The following is a 22,558-nucleotide window of genomic DNA, read 5'->3' as shown; positions in this document are numbered from 1 at the left end:
TAAATCCTTCGGACACCCTAGGCTGAACCACTCTACCTGATCTAAAAAGGAATTGAAATACACTTTTAGATTTTAAATCACGACTCGAATATAACAGCTATAAAATTGATAATATAAATGAGAACTCATACCTTAAAAGTATTTTTTTCTCTTTTTAAAATAAATTAAATCACATTAAAAATTGCTTTTAAAATAAAACTACTACAATCTGAAACTCAACTATTTTAGGAAATTTTCCGAATTAATGAGATGACAAAAATCTATTCTCTGTTCTTCTGCAATAATTTTTATAATTAATAACTTTTTTAGATATAAAAATATTTATCTTATTATATTATCGATATTATTATGATTATTATATTATCGAATTTGATAATAATATACAAAAACAAGGTAACTTTAGTCTAGTCACTGTTTGGAAACACAATACTCACATGCAAGAAAATAATTCATCATCAATATTTACACTGTTCCATAATGTATATTTAGACATATAAGCTTGGTTAGACCGATGACGTCAAAAGCTTAATACAAGAAAATATTTACAGTTAGAATTATTTTAATTTAAGATGATTTTTCAGTCAAGAAATAAAACAAATTTCAACGAAACTAAAATATTAATATTATAATATAAATTATAATTTGAGGGAAAATATATTTTTTAAACTTAATACGGGTTTTAAAGTACTATATATATTTTTACTTTATTTATTTTTAATTTTATTTCAATACACTTTCTTGATATTTCTTAAGAAAATGCCAAAAGATTTTTTCAAAATTTTATACACCTCAAAAAAGTATCTAAAAAATTTTCAAGAAGTTTATTTATTATTTTTAAGAATTTGGTACAATTCTAAGAATGATCTGTTTTAGTGTTAAAGATAGTCAGAACCTATATTTTTATATTAGATTTGCGCAATAAATTAAAAAATATTAAATACATTTTCGGAAATATTTTAAACTTTTTAAATATTTTTAATCAGTTCAAATCTTCTAAGATTCCCAAATTAATCTTTTATTTGATGGAATTATTCTTAATATTTGTAAAAGGTAGAAAATGGTCGTAGTACCTTCCACATTCTTCTTTCACAATAGGAATCTTTTGAAATTTTTAAAAATCTTTTGAAATCAATGTTAGCCATAATTGCAAAAGAAAGTTAAATGTTAGTCATTAGGTTAGAATTTTTTTTATTTAAGGCAGTATTCTACTTTAAAATGGTCGAAAAATGCTGTTTTTGTGAATTATTTATGAGATTACTGATAATGATACCGATGTAGAACTTGCTAATTTGAATAAATACACTCTTTAAATACATTTTACATTACATTTTACATTACATTATTTAAAAAATTTAATTTAAACTAGATTTTTTTGCAAATTACTTGAGGAATAAACCCCTTTTTTAGTTTTTTGATTTTTTTTACCGCCATTTTGTCATTTTTGCATGTACATCAAAAACACTAGTTTAGCCGGTTGCTGCAGTCATATTGAATCTGAAACTGTTTCTTTTATTATTTTTTTTTTTGGACTGCCCATTCTCGAAATTTTTACAAAAGCGCGGACCTACCTACTTTTTGAGGAGTTGACTTTGACTGACGTTGTTATGCATAAAAAGTGCATAAAATAAATGAAAATTTGTTAATTAATATTATTATTAAGAATCTCAAAACAAAGCTTTCTTCGAGAGTTTAAAAGTAGAATACTGCCTTTAATGTAAAAAATAATGTACCAGAGAATTTCTCTTCTTAGATATTTATCAAATATTAAATTTTGTCTTGAAACTATTTTTTAATTCAGGATAAGTATTTCCTATATTTTTTCCAAACAGTAGAAATTATTTTCAGTAAGATGAGTATTATTTCCAAGGAGTTTTATTCTCAATAAGAATTTTTCGATGAATTCTACATCTTTGTTTCAAATTTATCCAAAAATCGCCTCGGAAGGGCCGCAGTGCGCGAGTGCTCAGTCGAGTATATTGCGCAATATCATGCGTTCAAATTGGAAACGGTTCAGGCGACCCTGACTGATTACGTTTGATTCTTCGCGACTTCTCAGCAGGCAGTCCCCGTCACTAGACATAATTCAAAAGTTGTATCTATTGTACAAGTTAAGTAGAGTTAAAATTGTAGAAACGAAAATTCTTAACTGTAAAAAGTAGAATTTTTTTGAATAAAAACCTTAATACAAACCTCTAAATATATTTCTTTGAACCTTGCCAAAAAAGTTGTTGATGAGGCACCCTAGTATGTATATAGAGGTCAAATTAAATTTATAAAATAAAAAGTGACTAAATCGTTTCCTGATGGGGAGCTCGGAGTCCACATATTCCTGTTACTCGAATTGCATTTCAAATTTATATAAAAATGAAATCAATTTTATTCCTTGATTTTTTTTTATTTCTCTTCTCAAGATAAGTTTTATAAATAGTGATTCCATATAAAAACTAGACTCACCTCGACCCACAATGTTGAAAATAGTTTTTGAATTGCACATGTGCTTCATGATGTATGTATAGGGAGATAGTAGATATGTATTGACATTTAAGTTTACAATACTTTTGAAGTCCAGATATCGGAAAACAATTAATATTTCTCCTTCATTTGTGCGATTCATCACAGCGTAGAGGGAGATACTGGGTATATATTGGCCAAATTTTTTCTAAAAAGTTAATGAACAGAAGGAACTTCTCCAAGAATCAGTTTTCTCATTTTGCGAGAATGAAGTTCGTCTTTGCCGCACTGCTATTAATCTCTGCGGCTTTATTTGGTAAGTATCAATAAAACCTATTTGCTAAATAATTTTCATTTTTAGGCAAATTTTTTTACAATTTTTCAAAATATTTTCGAATTGTTCAGATAATTTACAACTATTTAAAAATATCTTTAGACAGCAAAAGCTACCAAGAAGTTTTCCGTTCAGGTTGCGATGTTGGCAAAAATTGCAGTTGAATAGAAAATTTAAAAGTAGGTTTTCGTTGTTGTAAAGTATCATTAGCTTAATATTAAAAAAATTAATTTTAGGAATTTATTAGTTATAAATTATTGCTTTAGTACATTCTCTTGCTTTTTATTAAGTTCTTATTACCTCAAGACATGATTGATAGTATTTTTCTGTGTAAATTGAACATATTTTTGCATACATTTTTTTAAAATGTATTCATAACGTTAATTTATAACATTTTAACGGGTTTGTTACAGAAGTAGCTGCAGCCGGGTTACCTTCCGACTGCATTTATGCGCAGCAACAACAACAACAACTGCAATATCAACAACAACAGCAACAATATCAAAAATCCTTACAATATTACCAACAAGCACAACAACAATACGAAAAGGCTCAACAACAGTATCAGCAACAACTATCTGCATATTATAAAGCCCTGGCAGGAGTGGATATATCTTCATTGACGGGAATAAAAGGAGGAGCGCCAGGTGGAGTATCTGCTCAGGGAGGAATTTGTTCGTCTACATCGGAGGGAACAAAAGCAGTAGCGCAAAGTGGAATATCTGCCCAGGCGGAAGTGAATTCATCTACATCAAGCGGAAACACAGGAGAATCGGAAGGTGGAATATCTGCCCAGGAAGGTGTTAATTCTTGTAAATCAGAGGAAATAAAAGCAGGAGGGCAAGGTGGAATATTCGCCCTAGGAGGAGTGAGTTCATCTGCATCGGGGGGAATGAAAGGAGGAGTGCAAGGTGTACTACAAACACTTACATCCGCACAGTCAGAAGTCAATTCATCCATATTGGAAAGTAGAATACAGGCAGCATCCGTATCTGCACAAAAACGGCAACAGCAGAAGCAGAAGCAACAACAGCAACAATACCAACAAGTACAAGTTCAATACCTGCAATCAAAACAAGAATACCAAAAAGCTCAACAACAGTACAAAAAACTGCTTGCTGCATACTCTAAAGCCCAGACAGAAGTGAATATATCTTCATCGGGGGGAATAAAGGGAGGAGCGCAAAGTGAAAGATCTGCCCAGGCAGGAGTGGATTCAGCTGCACTGGGGGGAATAAAAGAAGGATCGCAAGGTGGAGAAGCGCAAGGTGAAATATCTGCCCAGGCGGAAGTGAATTCAGCTACATCCGGTGGAATAAAAGGAGGGGAGCAAGGTGTAATTTCTGCCCAGGGAGGAGTAGATTCATCTACATTGGGAGTAATAAAAGGAGGAGCACAAGGTGGTATATCTGCCGAGGAAGGAGTTGGTTTAACTACATTGGAAGAAATAAAAGGAGAAACGCAAGGTGGCATATCTGCCCAGGCGGATGTGAATTCAGCTACGTCGGGTGAAATAAAAGCAGGAGAACAAGGTGGAGTATCTGCCGAGGGAGCAGTTGATTTATCTACATTGGCAGGAATAAAAGAAGGAGCGCTAGGTGAGATATCTGCTCAGGCGGAAGGGAATTCAGCTACATCTGGTGTAATAACAGGAGAAGAGCAAGGTGGAATATATGCCAAGGAAGGAGTGGATTCATATACATTGGGAGGAATAAAAGGAGGAGCGCAAGGGGAAATAGAAGCCGATGAAGAATTGAATTCATCTATATCGGGAGAAATGAAAGGAGGGGATCAAGGTGGATTTTCTACCCAGGGAGAATTAAAGGGAATTAAAGGAGGGGCGCAAGGAGGGATACAAGCATCACTTATATCTGCTCAGGCAGAAGTGAATTCAGTTACGTCTGGGGGCATAAAAGGAGGGGCGCAAGGTGGAATATCTGCCCAGGATGGGGCAAAGGGAAAAAAAGGAGGTGCGGAAGGTGAATTATGTGCCGAAGAAGAACTGAATGCAACTATATTGGGTGGAATAGAAGGAGAAGCGCAAGGTGGAATAAAAGCATCTCCTATATCTGCCAAGGCAGAAGTGAATGCATCTACATCGGCGGGAACAAAAGGAGGAGCGCAAGATGGAATACAAAGATCACCTATATCTGTCAAGGCAGAAGTAAATGCACCAACATGGGATGGAATAAAAGGAGGAGCGCAAGGTGGAATAAAAGCATCACCTATAAGTGCCAAGGCAGGTGTGGATTTATCTGCATTGGGGGGAATATCTGCCAATGCAGGAGTGAATATATCTACCAAGTGAGGAACGGAAAGCTAACCGAGCCAATTCTCAAAAGCACACGGATAGAAGTTTGGTAGAGCCGCTCAGCCAACACGTACATTTCTCGCGCCAATCACACAGTGAACAGCGCCACTTTTGTTTAGTAGAACAGCTCCACTGACTCGAGAGAACCATTACCCCGAACAGGCCCAACCGTTTTATTAAGAGTATACTCGAGCCGTTCTGCACACGTGGCAAAAGCGGCACAGTATCGCGCTTGCGCAGTTTAGGAAAATATAGCACTCACAATTCAGAGTGCCTGATCTCTAAAAGTTCGGGGTAACAAATGCCCCGAATCTAGAATATACTTTACACCAAACCGAAGTGCAGCGACTCTCTTACCGCTTACGTGACGGTTTTACTTAATTTCTCTCCGTGCAGTGATACATTCTGCAACTAGTTAATCCTAAAAAAATGCCTAATGAACAAAAATAATAAATCAATTAATGGTTAATCTACTAAATTCTGCTCATTTAAATAAATGAACAACACAAATGTTCGAACGCTATCATTTCCACACTTCAGTTGATTAATAATCGTCTATTCATGTTAGCGGATTCTTTTTGATTAACCATTGGGATATTTAACTGTATTTGTTAATTTGGCATTCGAAAAAATATGATTTTTATAAAAATATTCTTTATTTTGAACCTATTTTAATACTGTTCTATAGTTGAAAGTAAAAGTATAACCTATTGAAAATTTGCTATTTTGTTTTTATCCTTATTTCTCTGGCTTTATACTTATGTGATAAACTTATTTCCAGTGATTTACATGGAAATGTGTTAATATTTCTTTTTAACAAAGAAATAATTGTTTCTACAAATTTGTTATTCATCATTTCTTTATAGGACGCGTCGCTTTTGTTTTATTTATATAAAATATTATTGAAAATTAAAAAATTACGCTATTGGGCACACGATGTAAGTATCAAAAAAAATTAATAAAAAGAATTATCCTACCAAAAAAGATCAACCTTTTTCTTATTAATCAGGTTTGATAAGAGGCTTATTTTTTATTTTAATCCTAAAAAATATCATTAGGAATAAAATAAATTAGTCGAATATCGACACAAAATAAGACAAAATAAATAGACAAACAATTTTGAACCAAAAAGGATTTACTAATTTGTAATTAATCGTTTTTGAAAGTAAAAGTTAATTGTCGAGCTTTTCATAATTTATGCATTATTTTAATTGATAACTAAAAACATAATGTTTTGATATAAAATTAATATTAATTCACCAATGTAGGCTACAAATTGGATCAGAATATTTTGTTCAAATGTTTGTGAAATGTTCATTAAAATAAATATAATTAATTAAATATCTATATAATAAATGAAATGAAAATGATATAATGGATAATTCAAATCATAACAACTAAAATTAATCAAAGAATTTATGAACGAATTTATAGTTTGAAATGAAAAAAAAAATAAATCTTTGTTTAATAAATGATTTATATTATTTAAGAAATGTTACCATTAACTAAAATCTTCAAAATTTACTGTGTAAAAGAAAATTTCTGCAGAAAAACGTTTTGACAAGTAAGGAATGAAAGGTTCGCTGGCAGGAATATGTTTGCAACAATCCAAATAATTTTAGCATTAAAATTTGATAGCATGGTAGATAAAATATTATTTTATTAAGTGTATATGAAAATTTAACTCAAACCAAGTCAAGAATAGATTAAATTTAAAAAAATAGATGAGGCTTCACTAAGGAAAGAATAGCAACCAGATACCTGGCGCATGGCGTCTGCAGCTGTAGCCACCTAGCAGAATGTCAACAAATAAAACTTCATACCACAGCTTTCACGAATTTGAATAGGAAAATTTGTTTTCTTGCTTTATAGGTTTGAATGTAAATTTTAAAATTCATAAAATACCAAAGAATCAAACCATACAATTTTCACATTATAATATATTTTTATTTCGTAAAAACCCAAAGTCGGTCTTGCCCACGACTGTGGTACAAGACCAAGGAAATAAGGCTTTTCAAAAATAATGAAATTGTCAAATTAATTCTTTATTAGGATAATTCATGTGTTATTAAATATGATAGACAATAACTAGGGACTGAAAAGTAAAAAAGAATCTTTAAATTGTACTTCTTATTAACTTTTTATGGGGCAACGAATATTTAACAGTCGGTCTTGCCCTTTTTATCCTACGATATGAATATTTTACAATACGAAAAATATTAAATAGGAATAAATGAAAAGTGTGCTTTCAAAAACAACAAAAATAGGAAAGATATTCCTTCTATCTATCTTTCTATCTTTCTATCTCGTTTTTATTTAATTTAAAAAATATAATTTTGTTCCTAATACTCGTATAAATGATAATAAAATTCTGTATCCGTAAGCTAAATTTGAAAGAAAATTTTTACTCTAATGATTAAATATTGCAAGATACAACCTCCAATTTTTCCGATTTGTTAAGCTTTTTTTCAACTTTTTCCAGGATTGAACCTCAGGGTCGAGTTTGTTTTAAACTTTGCAATTTTTTGCTCCAGGTCTAACCCTAAGGCAGAATCTAGGGGAAAAATTCTGAAAACATCTTAAGAATTTCTAAAAATAAAGAATAAATTGACTTGTACTCTTCTTAATAAATGAAACATTAATACTTTTTCATCGTTTAATAAGTACAAGCTAATATTTTTTAACCTTTAAAGAGTGCACAGCAATATCTTTTTTGATTTCTTGAAAATTCAAGTCAATATTCTTTTTTTGTTAAGAAATGCCAGTTCATATTTGCTTAATTGCTAAAGAATAAAATGTCAATATTTTTCATTTCTTAAAAGAACAAGTCCATATTTTTGAGCCGCTTAAGCAACAAGGAAATATTTGTATGCCAATGAAGCTACAAGCTAATATCTTTTTCGATAATTTAAAAAAAATACAAATCCAGATATTTTTTATCTTTAGAATTATATTTTATTTAAAAACTACAAGTTTTTAAATAATGTTTTGCAATTTTGTGACGTCTCGAGAATCCTCAAAAATAAAATTCCGAAAAGGAAAATTCCCAAAGTTTATATTATTACCGAATTTGAAAATTTCCAAGAATTTATAATGGTAAGAAAAGAATACTATAATTGAATGTTTCAACAATAATTTGAAAATAATAAAGCATCGAAAAATTGTTTCTTTCATCAATATATTTCATGTATGTATTTCTGATAAATATATAATGCTTATTTTAAAGCAATTATTTCATTTGTTCAAATTCCAGAAGTTTATAAGGGCCAAAATTGTATTATTCGGCAATTTTATTAATTTGAAAATTTTAGGTTTCGACAATTTTCTATTTCTAACATTTTCTTATCTAAGAATTTTATAATGTAGGAAATATTATTTTTCAGCATTTTTTGTTCCTCCCAAATATTATTTATTTATTAAAAATAAATGAATTAAACATTTTTATTTAAAAAATGTTTGTTTAATCATTAATTTGAAATATTTTATAATTGTGTTACTATTAAATAATTTTTAGCAGAAACAATTTTTAAAATTTTCTTAATTTGGGAATTTTGTAGTTTTGGGAATTTGACATCACCGGATATTTTATAATTCGGACATTTTTAATTTTGGTTGTCACAAAATTGTTTGGTAATTTTATTTTACACCATTTTTGGTCATCTCACATATTATTTATTTATTAAAAATACATTTATAAAATATGTCAATGAAAGAAAACTTCTGTGCAATGATTAATTTGGAATATTTTATCATTGTGTTTTCAATAGCAAATGTTTATTAAAAAACAATATTTTAATTTGTTTAATTTCTAGAATTTTCTTGTTTTAGGAATTTTACAGTGCCAGATATTTTATTATTTGTAAATTTTTGATTTTGGTAATATTATAAATTGTTTAAGAATTTTCTTTTGTCCCATTTATTGGTTATCCAAAATATTATTCATTTGTTAAAAATACAATAATGAAATACTTTGATCAAATTAAACTTTTATTCAAGAATTAGTTTTGAATATTTTACACATTGTGTTTTCAATAACAAATATTATTTAAAACCAATATTTTTAGTTGTTTAAATTAGGCAATTCTTAAGTTTTAGGAATTTGACAGTTTCAGATATTTTATTATTCGGAAATTTTGTAATTCGGCAATATTATAAATTGTTTGAGAATTTTATTTTTCGCGGCATTTTTTGGTCGTCCCAAATATTATTTATTTATTAAAAATACAATAATTAAATCTTTAGATGAAAGAAAACTTTTGTTCAATTATTAATTTTTAATATTTCATTATTGTGTTCCTAAGAAATAATATTTATTTTTAAAAAGATTTCTAATTGTTTAAATTCGGGAATTTTACAATAACGGATATTTGATTTTTCAGAATATTTAATTTGCTAACATTATACATTTTTTGAAAATCTTATTCGAGAATTTTCCAATTCTGTATTTATGTATCTCGGCAATTTTATATTTTTGAAATTTTTTAGTTGTTCATTAGTTTTATATCTTTTTAAAGTAGTTACATATTAATATCTTAAATCACTGCAAAATGTAGGTTAATATTTTATCAGCAATAGAAGGCTTCAAAATAAAATTTTCAATATTTCTAAAACATATGTTTCTAATAATTATTTAATAATTTAGAAAATATCTCTGTAGAAAATATTCAAAAGAAAATTATAAAAAGTGTTTATGTGCAAAGTAATTATGTAGAAAATATTTTTTAAAAAAATTTCAATTCAGAAAGTTTTTGTTCCTAATTGTAACAGGCTCGCTATCTAACTTTTAAACAAAATATTATAATACAAATTTTTACAGCCAATAGATAAAATAGAATAATTTAAAAAATAAGTTCAATGCAGTGTAAATAGAATTAACTAACAGTAAACAGAAACAAGGTGACTGAAAAAATGTCACTGATGGCAAACACGAGAAGTAGATTCAATCAAATAATGCGTGATCAGTAACTATGTCGCGTGATGGTGTTTGTTTAGATGTTTGTAAACTGGCTTTAACCCTGAGACCAAAAGTTTAAAGAAGGCATATGTTCACAAATATTCGTGACATTTAGGTAAATGGATGATGACGAATGCCGCCTTTAATTTTTTTTTATAAAATGTAGGTACGAGCTAAAATATAGATTTTAGAATTTTCTAGAAATTTTTTGCTGACTTGATCTGATAACTTTGTTCATGAAGACATCATAGCCACATGAAACCGATACTTATCTCTTATCCTAATCTTTCTAAAAAAAAGGTTAAATGCAGTTTTATTTTAATAAAAATAATTTGAATGCTTTGCATATTAAATTTTGTCTTCAGATTTTTTAAATATTCTAAAATATTTTCGAAGATTTCAGGCATAAATTATTTCTACAAAAATGTTTAATTTTCAGAAAAAAATATTTTTCAGTCAAGGATGAAAAAATATTAATAAAATTGTAATTTGCGGAAAAAACATAATTATCAATACAAAATAGAAAATTCGAAATGCTATTCATTTTTAATAATTTGTTTATTTTTTTAAAATTTTATATAAATATAGCTTCTCTAGGATTCTTTAGAAAAATTTAAAAACATTCTTAAGATTTGGAGTTGTTTTTTACTTTTTTTACATGATTGTACAAAATTTTAAATGAAGTTCAATATTTTAAAACATTTTTTATCTCTTCAGAGCTTTTCAAATTTCTACATTTCTTTGAAATTGAATTAGTCCCCCCAAAATTTTGCAAAATCTTCCGAAATGAGTAAAATGCTTAAAAATAATCTAATTGTTTTTTTCACAATTTTTGAAAATCTTCTGAAATATTCTTAAGTCGTTTTATATGCTGCCTGAAGATTAATTTTACAAAACAAAAAATCTCTTCAAAATTTCCTAGAAAACTTTAAAAAACTTATTTTTTATCTTAAACCTTAAATAAACTTTAAAATTTTTTTAAAATGTATTTTTAAATCTTGAATCATCTACATATTTTGTTAATTTTTTTCAAATATGTTTAAGTTCTAAATTATTTCTTAAAAATATGTTAATATTTAATAAATGATTTGAACTTTGCACACAATTTTTTTTTAATCTTTTAAAAATAAAAAAATTGCTTTTAATCTTCCAGATTCTGTCTTAAACATATCTGAAAATCATGCGAAATGGTTTAAAATCAAGTTTAGACTTTGTTATATTTTTCAAGTATATTTATTTTCATGGTTATGTGAATATAATTTTCTTTATATTTTAAGAAAAATTTAAAAATATATCCAAAGACTTCAGATCTTTATAATTTACTACCTAATTGTTTGGTTTTTAACACGAAAATATTCTTCAGTCAAAAAAGAAAATATTTCAACAAAATTGTAATTCGAGGAGGAGAATAATTTTTAATACAAAATACAAATATAGAAATTCAATTTATATTTTTATTTAATTTGTTTATTTATTTTTAAACTCATATAAATATAACTTTTCTATGATTCTTAAGAAAATAAAATTGTTGGACTTCAGATATGTCGAAAAAGTATCTAAAATTGCTTCTTTTACAAGATTGCACAACACTTTAAGCGATGTTTAATATTTTACAATATTTTTTGTCTCGGAAAAACTTCTTGAATTTCTTATTATCTTTGAAACTAAATATGTTATTTCTTAAATTTGTCAAAATCTTTCGAAATGAAAATATTGCCTTGAAATCTTCGAAATTCTTCTTATACCATTTAAAAGAATATTTTACAATTTTTGTAATTCGTTTTGAAATACTACTAAATATATAAATATTTTGTCAACTTTCTTTAAATCTTTCAACACTTTAAATTATTTAAAAAAAGGTTAATATCTATTAAAGTAATTCGAACCTTGTTTAAAAATTTTCAAAAATCTTTTAAAATCTTAAGAAATGGTTTCAAGTCAAGGTCCGACTTGGCCATATTTTTAAAGTATATTTTAAAATTTGTAAAATAAAATTTTCTTTAAATCTTGAAAGAAATTGAAAAATATTTTCCAAGATTTCGGATATGTATAACTTTCTACAAAATTGTTTATTTTCAACTAAAAAATGTTTTTCAGGCAAGAAAGAAAAAGTTTTTAAAAAATTGTAATTTGAGGGGAAAACTACTTTTAAAACCAGATCAAAAATTATTAAATGCTATTTCTTTATTATTATTATTATTATTATTTATTATTTGTTTTTGAAGTTATGTAACTGTAACTTCTTCAGAATTCTTAAGAAAATAACAAAAATGTAATGATTTCAGATATGACGAAAAAGTATCTAGAATTGTTTTGTTTTTTTATAAGATTGTAAAAAATTTTATAAAAAGTTCAATACTTCAAAACATATTATTTAGCTTTTCAAAACCTCTAAGATGTCTAAAAATCTATTAAATTGAATGCGTTATTACGAAAATTATTTATTATCTTAAACCGTGAGTATTCCGTATTCTTAAGATTAAAATTTTTTCAATTTGTCAAATTTATCAAATGTAATGTTTTACGCTTTTTGAAATTCAAAAAAATTTTCTAAGATTTCAGATATATATAATTCTCCACAAAATTGTTTAGTTTCAAGGAAAAAAATATTTTTTAGTCAAGAAAGAAAAACTTCCGAAAGAATTGTAATTTGAGTGAAAAAATAATTTTAAATCCAAAATGAAAATGTTCGAACGCTAGTTTCCATTTGTTTCAAAAGTTCTATTATTATAAATTTTCTAGGATTCTTGTGAAAATCAAAAAAACGTTAAACGCTTCAGATATGATAGAAAGTATCTAGAAATGTTTTTTTACAAAATTGTACACAATTTTAGCGGAAGTTGAATATTTTAATATATTTTTTCATCTTTCGAAAACGTCTAAAATGTCAAAATATTTTTTAAATCGAATGCATTATTCCTAAAATTTAACAAAATATTTTAAAATTAAAAAAATTGTCTTTCAAAATTCCAAATTCTTTTCCGTATGTAAAAAATATTTTTAAATATTTTACAAAATTTCTAGCTTGGAAATTACAAAATATATTTTCAAGTCGTTTTAAATACTGCCTTAAAATTGATTCTGCAATATTAAAAACCTCTTTTAATGTTCCCAGGAATGTTAAGAAATTATTCATTATCTTAAACCCTAAAAAACTTTCAAAATATGTATAAATTTATTTTAAAATCTACAGATCTCTATATATTCTGTTGAGTTCTTCAAAATCTTTCCTAATTTAAAATATAATATTTTCAATGATTTCAGACATTTATAATTTTCTACAAAATTGTTTAATTTTCAGCCAAAAACTATTTTTCAGACACAAAAGAAATTTTTTTTTAAATCGTAATTTAAGGGAAAATCTCATTTCAAATCCAAAATGAAAAATCAAACTGTTGTTTCTTTGTTTATCAATCTGTTTTCAAAGTTACATAAATATAACTTATCTAGAATTCTCAAGAAAAAAAAATTATGACTCAGATATGCCGAAAAAGTACCTAGAAATGTTTTTTATAAGATAGTACAAAATTTCATATGTCCATATTTAAAAATATTTCTTATTTTTTTTAATTTCTAAGATATCTTTTAAAATCTTGCGTAATGATTTAAAATCGATTTTAGACACAGCAATATTTTTAAAATAAATTTGTAAAATTAAAAATGTTTAAATATGGAAAATATAATTTTTTTTACGTTTTCCTGAAAAAATTTAAAAATATTTTTTAAGAATTTAGATATGTATAATTTTCTACAAAACATTCATTCTCAGCCGAAAAATATTTTTCAGCTAAAAAAGAAAAATTTTTAACAAAATTCTAATTTGAAGAGAAAAAATAATTTTAAATAAAAAATGGAAATTTTCAAATGCAAGTTATTTTTTCTTTAATTTTTTCATTGGTTTTGAGTTATGTAATTATAAATTCTTAAGGATTCTTAAAAAATTAAAAAAAAAACATTTCAGATATGACAAAAAGTATCTAGAATGTTTTTTTATAGGATTGTACACAATTTTAGGAGAATTTTGATTTAAAAAAATTTGTTATCTCTTCAAAACTTCTAAAATTTCTAAATAAAAATCTTTTAGATGAAATTTATTATTCCTTAAGTGTTCACATACTTTTAAAACGAAGAAACTTTCTTTAAGATCTTTCAGATTCTTTTTTCACAATTCTGGAAAATATTTTGTAATATTTTTTTTCAATTAGTTTTAAACACTGCTTTAAAATTATTTTTGAAACATAAATAATCTCTTTAAATTTCCCTAGAAATCTTAAGAAAATTATTTATTATCGTAAACCGTACAAAACTATAAAAATGTTAAAAAAATTATTTTTAAATCTTTAAATATCTACATATTCTGTTAAATTCTTTAAAATATTTTCAAATTTTAAATTATTATTTCAAAATGTGGTAATATCTATTAAAATTATTCAAAGTTTGTCCAAAACTTTTCAAAAATCTTTTAAAATTAAAAAAATTGCCTAAAAGTTTTCAAGATTCTTTCTTAAATATTTCAGAAAATAGTTGAAAATCGAGTTTAGATTCGGTCATATTTTTCAATTATATTTGTTTTTAAGGCTAAATAAATATAATTTTCTTGAAAGTTTTGGAAAAATGTAAAAATATTTCCGAGGATTTCAGATGTGTATAATTTTCTAAAAAATGGTTTAATTTTCAGCCAAAAAATATTTTTCAGCCAAGAAAGAAAAACTTTCAACCAAATTTTAATTAGAGGGAAGGAAAATAATTTCTAAACCAAAATAAAAATTTCGAAATTCAATTTATATTTTTATATGATTCGTGTATTTGTTTTGAAAGCTATATAAATATAAATTCTCTAGGATTCTTGAGAAAATTAAAAAATGATAAATACTTCATATATTACGTTCAAGTATCTAGAATTTCTTTCTTTACAAGATTGTAGAAAATTTTAGGAGAAGTTTAATATTTCCAAATTTATTTCGTAAGTCTTAAGAACTTTAAGAATTTTGAAATATCTTTTAAATTTAATGTTTTTTTCCTAAAATTTTGCAAAATCTTTCTTAATAAAAAAAATACCTTAAAATGTTCTAGATTTGTTTTCACAATTTCGGATACTCTTTACAAATTTTTTAAGTCATTTTAAATACGGTCTTAAAATTAATATATCAACATAAAACATTTAAAAAATTTTCCAAGAATCTTAAGAAATTATTTTTTATCTTTAACCCTAAAAAAAGGTTTGAAATCTTTAAAAATTTGTTGAAAAGTTGAAAGTTATTTTGAATGTTGTAAAAAATTGTACATATCTTTAAATATAGAAGATTTTTTGTTATTCTTATCGCCTTTCAAACTTTTAAAATTCGAATTTTCGTCTAAAAATCTCTGAAACGACCACCAAATATTTTTTTTAATATGACGGAGATGTGGGACAATTTGCTTATCATAAGAACAAAATTTCCGAATTCTGGTTTTAGAAAATCATTAAAAAATAATTACATTAACAATTTTTACGAATAGTTAATTGACATTAAATCCTTCAGAATCAAAATGAAATCGACTTTTTTGTCAACTATTTTATGTAACGGACTAAAATTATGTCACAAATCAAAATTAGATTTTGAACTACCTCCTTTTTGTCGACTTTTTAAATAATACAATTGTTAACCATTCAATCTGCACTGAAATCAGACTTTTATTAATATCAGAGTTTTGAACGTCATTTCTAGAAATCTGTTTCGTATTTAAAAAATTGAAAAATATATTTTTAAATTACTTTAGATGATTAATGTTTAAAAAATAGTGGTAATTTCTGGTTAACCTAAATAGTACCTGGTTAACCTTGAAGTAGTAAAAAAACTTTGACTGCCTCTATTAGTATTCTCTTTTATTTATTTCATTTATATCTTTAAAAAATAGATGAAATATAGATACTAAGTTCAAGATTAGTTCCAAAATAGAGGTTTGCCAATGAATACCTATAAGATTTTTTTTTATTTGAGACATAATTGTTTATTTCGGTTTGGCGAAAAGTTTTAACCAGATATTTTATAATAATAATACTTAAGGGATGTTTTGAATTTCGAAAATTAAAAAAAATGTTGAATTTTTTTGTTCTGCCTTTTCTTTTTCCGAAACTTTAATAATTTAAATTCAGTTCAGAATCGAGCATCAATGGTTACATGGTATCCAGAAAGCAACTGTTAAATGAGAAATTATTCATACTTTCTTTATGTATTAGTGCCAACATGTGCTACAAATATACGATTTTTCATTTAGATCAGTTACCTTGACCCAACATTATGAAAAGAAAATGTGGACACGCACATGTGCCGCATGGTGCTTTGAACTTTGAAATACTAGATATCCGAAATCAATAGATATTTTCCCTCCACTACGTTTTTCTAATATATGCGATTTATCATAGTATAGAGGGAGAAATGGGTATATATTACCCGAATATTGTGTAGAAATTTATCTCTCAGAAAGATCTGTTCTTAGAATCAATCTCTTAAGTTTTCGAAAATGAAATTCGTCGTTGCTACACTGCTGTTTACCTCTGCGGTTTTGGTTGGTAAGTACGAATAAAGCCTATTTTATGTTGACTAATTTTTATTTTTCTAAATAATTTCATCTTTACAGTTAAATATTCTTTACAATTGTTTAGATGATTCACTATTACTTAAATGTGTCATTAGTGAGCAAGAACTATCATTCCCAGTGGGCAAAAGAATTAAGGATATCCTAGAGACGACTTAGGGACATCCCTAAGACGTCTCTTAGAGCATGACTTTTAGACATCCTAGGGATGTTATGAAGATCTCTAATGTCAGTTTGAAAAACGTCCTGAGATGGCCCGATGTCTTTAAGGTGTCTTCAGGACATTAGACGTATTAAAAACTTTGATTGGACTCAAATTGTATATAATTATATATTTTTCTGAACGTTTCATTGTTTGCAATAGTTGCTCCCGAATATCAAATTTATCAAAACATTTTTTTACTCTATAAAATCATCCTAGTTGGCAAAAATTCATCAAAATCCCAAGAACGTCTTTGGAACGTTCCTTGGTCATCCAATGTCAATTCAAAGTCTCTAAGGCGTCTAATGTCCTATAGATTTCGAAATATGACTTTAGGAGAGGCTATTATCGGGACATCTTTCGAACTGACATAAGACATCTTAAGAGCATTTTTAGCATCTCCAAAAGGCGTCTTAGGGATCTCCCAAAGACGTCTCTAGAACATCCTTAATTTTATTTCCCTCTGGGTAGATATTAGGTCTTTTTTAATGAGTTTCTCAAATTCTAATTTCACTAAATTTGTGCCGGCTTGTTACAGAATTAGCTTCAGCCCAGTTTTGTCCTAATTCACCGGAAGGACGAGAACAATACCGACGAGAATACCAACAAGCAGTAGATCAATACCAACAAAAACTTGCTGCCTATTATCAACAAGTTTCAGCTTCAGGAGGAACGCCTCAAGGAGCACCCCCACAGGCAGGAATGCCCCCAGGAATGCCCCCACAAGCTGCTGCACAAGCGGCAGCACAAGCCCATGCTGTTAGCAGCCCACCACCAGGGAAATAACACAGCGACGAGTGTTAACTAGTCTCCAAAGGAGGACTAGTTCATCGTTTAACAATTAACAAGTGAAAAGAAAAATTAATTAATGGTTAATCTAGTAAAATAAGCCAACAGGAATGAACGACCTTGTGGACACAAAACCCTAAACATCCCAAGAACGTCCTTGGGACGTTTCTAGGACGTTCAATGTCGGTCCAATCAACATCTCTAAGACGTCTAATGTCCTCAATACATCTTAAAGACATAGGACATTTTCCGGATATCTTTGACACTGACATTATTCTTCTTAAAAGTATTCCTAGAATGTCTAACAGACGTCTTAGGGATGTCTTGCAGACGTCTGTAGCACATCTTTGATTTTTTGCGCACTGAGTTAATATAAATTGAAAAAAGCGATCATTTCCGCAATACAGGTGATTAATGATTGTTCATTCGTGTTATCAGACTTTTTTCGATTAACCGTTGGCTAATTTACTTTTTTTCCAACTTGAGATTCGGTAAAAATTAATTTACGAAAATATTTGTTATTCGAAACCTGTGTTTACCATGTTTTCTTGTTGAAAATAAAAAATATGTTGCATTGGAAGTTTACTTTTTGTTTATAATCCCTCTTTCTATATTTATAGTTATGTTATTTGTACTAAATTTTTTTATATTTACAGAATTGCGTTAATTACAATTATTACAAATGACGTTTCTGAATAATGGGGTCGTCCTTACAAGTTGTTTATATCATTAGAATCTGAAGAAAAGACACATCTGATTATTAAACTAATTTTTTCAAATTATTAATACATTTCAAAATAATTATTGATAGTTGGAAATTTTCAAACGAAATTAATAAAATTCTTTCTCCTGATCTAATTACCTCTATTAGGAAGATCAAATACAAATTTATTGCAGTTTAAAGTGCATTAATTTGTTATTTGAAATTTTAATTTTGCTGAGATATAGTATGATTTCTTTTAGGCTTAATATTTTTAAAATATTGTTGAATAAATTTCTTCGTCTGGGTGAAACCCAAGAATTTCTTATTATTCAATATTCATAAAATTGAACAATATTTATAACATTCTTATCCATATTTTCGGTAAAAGCAAAGGTTTGATTTCTTTTAAAGGTACTTAAAGATCAGATTAAACAACAACAAAATTATTGATAATCATAATATTAATAAGAGTCTTAAATTTTAAATATTCAAAAATTGACGACTTTTAAATTTAAAGTCGTAAACATTGCAGAGTTTTTAAATGCGAATTTTTAAAATTATACTGCTCAAAAATACATTAAAAATTATATTCTTATGAAATATAAGTTCTGATGATGAAATAATTTGCAAACTTCAATTTTTTAAATTCAAGAATTTTCCATTGTAACTCTTGAAAATTGAAAAAATTTTGAATTGTTTACCTTTAAAATAAAAAATTTCTCATATAAGATATTTAAGATCAAAAATTACAAAATGCTTATATATTTAAATGAAACATTCGGCAATTTTAATCATTTAAATCTGAAATTGCATCAATTTCGAATATTTAAAATTCTTCAAAATTGAACTGAATATTGAAGAAACTGTTCAAAATTACATAACATAAAATTTAAATCTTGAAAATCAAACAAATTTTAATTTTTTCAATTCAAAATAAAAATATTTTAAAAGGTTTTCGATAATACACATTAAATGTTAAAGAATCTTCAATTGAAAATCTTAAAAATTGAAGAATTTTCCATTGTAAATCTTTAAAAACTGAATGACATTGTTTCTATTATTCCAAATATAATATCTATAAAATGTGATTTTTAAAAATAACTAATTTTCAATTTTTAATCTATAAACTTGCAGAACTTCATTTATTTATTTGATTTATTAATTATTAAAATTTTTATTATTTATAAATTATTGAGTTTTAATATTTGTGCAAAAATTAAAAAATTTATATATGATTTAACAATTTTGTGTGAAACATAATATAATTCGTGTAAAATATGAGCATGTCCTCTCCCGAAAAGCAAACAAATTTGCCTTCATAAAATTATTTATAAAAATGATTATTATAAAGTGTTCAACAAAATTTTCCAATTTATCAATTTATTTTAAACAAAAAAATACGAGTTGTAAAAAAATAAAAAAATATTCCACTTAAGAAATGAACATATTTTTATTTAAAATTGTGGAAACTTCAAGCCAAAACACGAATTTTTTCCACAAAAATTAATTTTTCTAGCAAAAATATGACTTTCCAACAAAAAATTAATTTTACACGAAACTGCGGTATTTTCCCCCAATAAAATCAATATAAAAATGAGAAAGTTAGATTTTCAGTTAAAAAATTAATTTTAAACACAAAAAAGACTCTTTCCCTAAACATTTAAATTTGCAAGCAAAGGCAAAAGTCTTTACTTAAACAATTTTTTTTGAAGAATCTAGTTTAACTTTCACTCAAGCAGTTGAATTTTTAATTAAAAAGGATTAATATTCAAACAAATAGTTAAACTTTCCATCAAAAAGATGGTTTCTCAACTAAAAATATGTGCCATTTAAAAAAATTATTTCTCAATGAAGGTGTTTCAACCAAATCTTTTAAATAAAATAGTTAAATACTTAAGCGAAGAAGAAGAATTTTTAAACAAAAAACTGGAATTTTATTTTTAAAAAATGAAATCTTTACTAAAAGAGACAAATTTTTTAACCAAAACGTTATTTTTTCAAAAAATAGTTGAACTTTGTTTTAAAAAATATTTCAGTTGACTTTTCACGATCGAAATCTGAATTTTGAAACACGAAACAGGTTGCTACTAAAAATTGAATTTTCTGTCCAAAATGATGAATTATTACACGGCAAGTATGAGTTTGTGCAAGATTGTTTAATTCTCTATAAAATAGCTGCATTTCTATCTCAAATAAAATTAAAGTTCTTTCCAAACAAATGAATTTTTTAAGCAAATAACAAATTTTCAAAAAAAATAGTTGACTGTTCATGGAAAAAAGATTCCAGTTCACTTTTCAGGATCAAAATATTAATTTTTTAACAATAAATGAGTTTCTACAAGAAAAATGAAATTTTCAATATAAATAGAAGAATTTTTGAGCCAAAAAGAACAAATTTTTTACATATGAGTTAATTCTCTATCAAATAGTTGCATTTTATCAAAGAAAGATTAAATTTTACTAAAACCAAATAATTTATAGTAAAAAACTACTTTTTACAATATGACTTGTCAACAAAGTTGTTAAATTTTCAACCAAACAGTGGCATTTTTATTCATGAAAGATAAAATTTCCTCTAGAACTAATGAATTAAAAAAAAAATTAATTTTCATACAAAGAAGATTCCAGTTTCCTTACCAACATCAGAATAAGAATAGTAAATGATAATTTAATTTTCTTCTAAATAGTTAAATTTTCAACCCAAAAGTATGACTTTTTAATATCAAAATGACATTTTTTTATTTTGGTGTCATTTTTGTGCAAAAATTAAAAAATTTATATACGATTCACCAATTTTTCATGAAACGTAGTATAATTGATTCACAATATGAAAATGTCCTTAGCCGAAAAATATTAGGGAAGCACAAAAAATAAGAGTTTAACAAAGAATTGATTTCAACAAAGTTTTCTATTTGCAAAAATAATTGCCTTCACAATATTATTGATATAACATTATTATTTTTAATTGGTTGATTTCTTTTCAAATTTATTAATTTATTTTAAACGAAAATTGTATTTTCTACTATCAAACAAAAGATATAACTTTTCAACCAAAAATGAATTATCCACGAAACTGATGCATTTTTAGCCATCATAAACGAAATTTCAAATTAAGCAAATCATGTTTGGTATCAAAAAAGTAGAATTTTCAAATAAAAATATATCAATCTTTAAAAAAATGGAAAAGTCAAAAATATACGCCTTCAATCAAAAAATATTTTTTCAATCTAGCTTAACTTTTATCTAAGTAACTAAATTTTCAACAACAAAAAATTTTTTTTCAATAAAGGTGATACAACCAAATTTTTTAAACAAAATAGCTAAAAACTTAAACAAAAAAGAAACAACATTGAACCTAAAAGATGAATTTTCATAAAAAAATGAAATTTCTACTAAAAAAATGAATTTTTAAATCAAAAAGAAAATTCTTCAAAAAAATTTGCATTTTCTGTTAAAAAAGATTTCAATTGACTTTTTACGATCAAAATCTGAATCCTTAAACAAGAAAAAGTTTTCTACGAAAATAATCGAATTCTCAGTCCATTTTTTCATAATAGATAAAACTTCTCTTCAAACAGAAGAATTACTATTAAAAAAATTTTTTAGTAGTTGACTTTTTATCCAAAAAAGATTCCAAATGACTTTTTAGGATCAAAATATGGATTTTTTAACAAAAAATGAGTTTCTACGAAAAAAATTGAATTTTTAATTTTAAAAAATGAATTTTTTCGGCCAAAAATGATAAATTTTTAACAAAATAGTCGAATTCTCTACGAAATAGTTTCATTTTTATCTAAGAAAGATGATATTTCGTCTGGAACAGATGAATTAAAAAAAGTGAAATTTTCATACAACGAAGATTCCATTTCACTTTCCATTACCAAAATAAGAATTGTAAATAATAAGTAATTTTCTACTAAGTAGTCAAATTTTCATAAAAGAAGTATGATCTTTAAACAAGATTGTTCAATTTACACTAATCAATTGCATTTTTTTCCAAGAAAAATGAAAATTCTACTAAAACATGTGAATTTTTAAACAAAAAGACACATTTTGAAAAAAAGAGTAGAATTTTCATCAAAAAACATTTTCATTGATTTTTTAATAATAAAATATGAATTTTAAACAAAAATTATATTTTCCAAGACGTAATTGAATTTACAACAAAACAGTTGAATTTGTATGTAAGATAGATGCAATATTTCACTGAAAAAGATAAACTTTCAAATCAAACG

General features: G+C 26.1%; 1 protein-coding gene across 1 annotated transcript in view; it reads left to right on the top strand.

Annotated features, from left to right (window-relative positions):
* LOC117175358 (oleosin GRP-17-like) overlaps positions 1-17,617 on the top strand; it is an 18,071-nt gene extending 454 nt beyond the window's left edge. Inside the window, exons 2-3 of the mRNA XM_033365066.1 lie at positions 3,199-5,028; positions 17,370-17,617. Coding sequence (XP_033220957.1) covers positions 3,199-5,028; positions 17,370-17,617 — 2,078 coding nt within the window. The remainder of the gene's footprint in view (positions 1-3,198; positions 5,029-17,369) is intronic.
* Positions 17,618-22,558: the final 4,941 nt, after the last annotated feature.

This window comes from Belonocnema kinseyi, chromosome 6 (genome assembly GCF_010883055.1).
Source record: "Belonocnema kinseyi isolate 2016_QV_RU_SX_M_011 chromosome 6, B_treatae_v1, whole genome shotgun sequence".
NCBI lineage: Eukaryota > Metazoa > Arthropoda > Insecta > Hymenoptera > Cynipidae > Belonocnema > Belonocnema kinseyi.
This window is presented reverse-complemented; position numbering and strand designations above follow the sequence as displayed.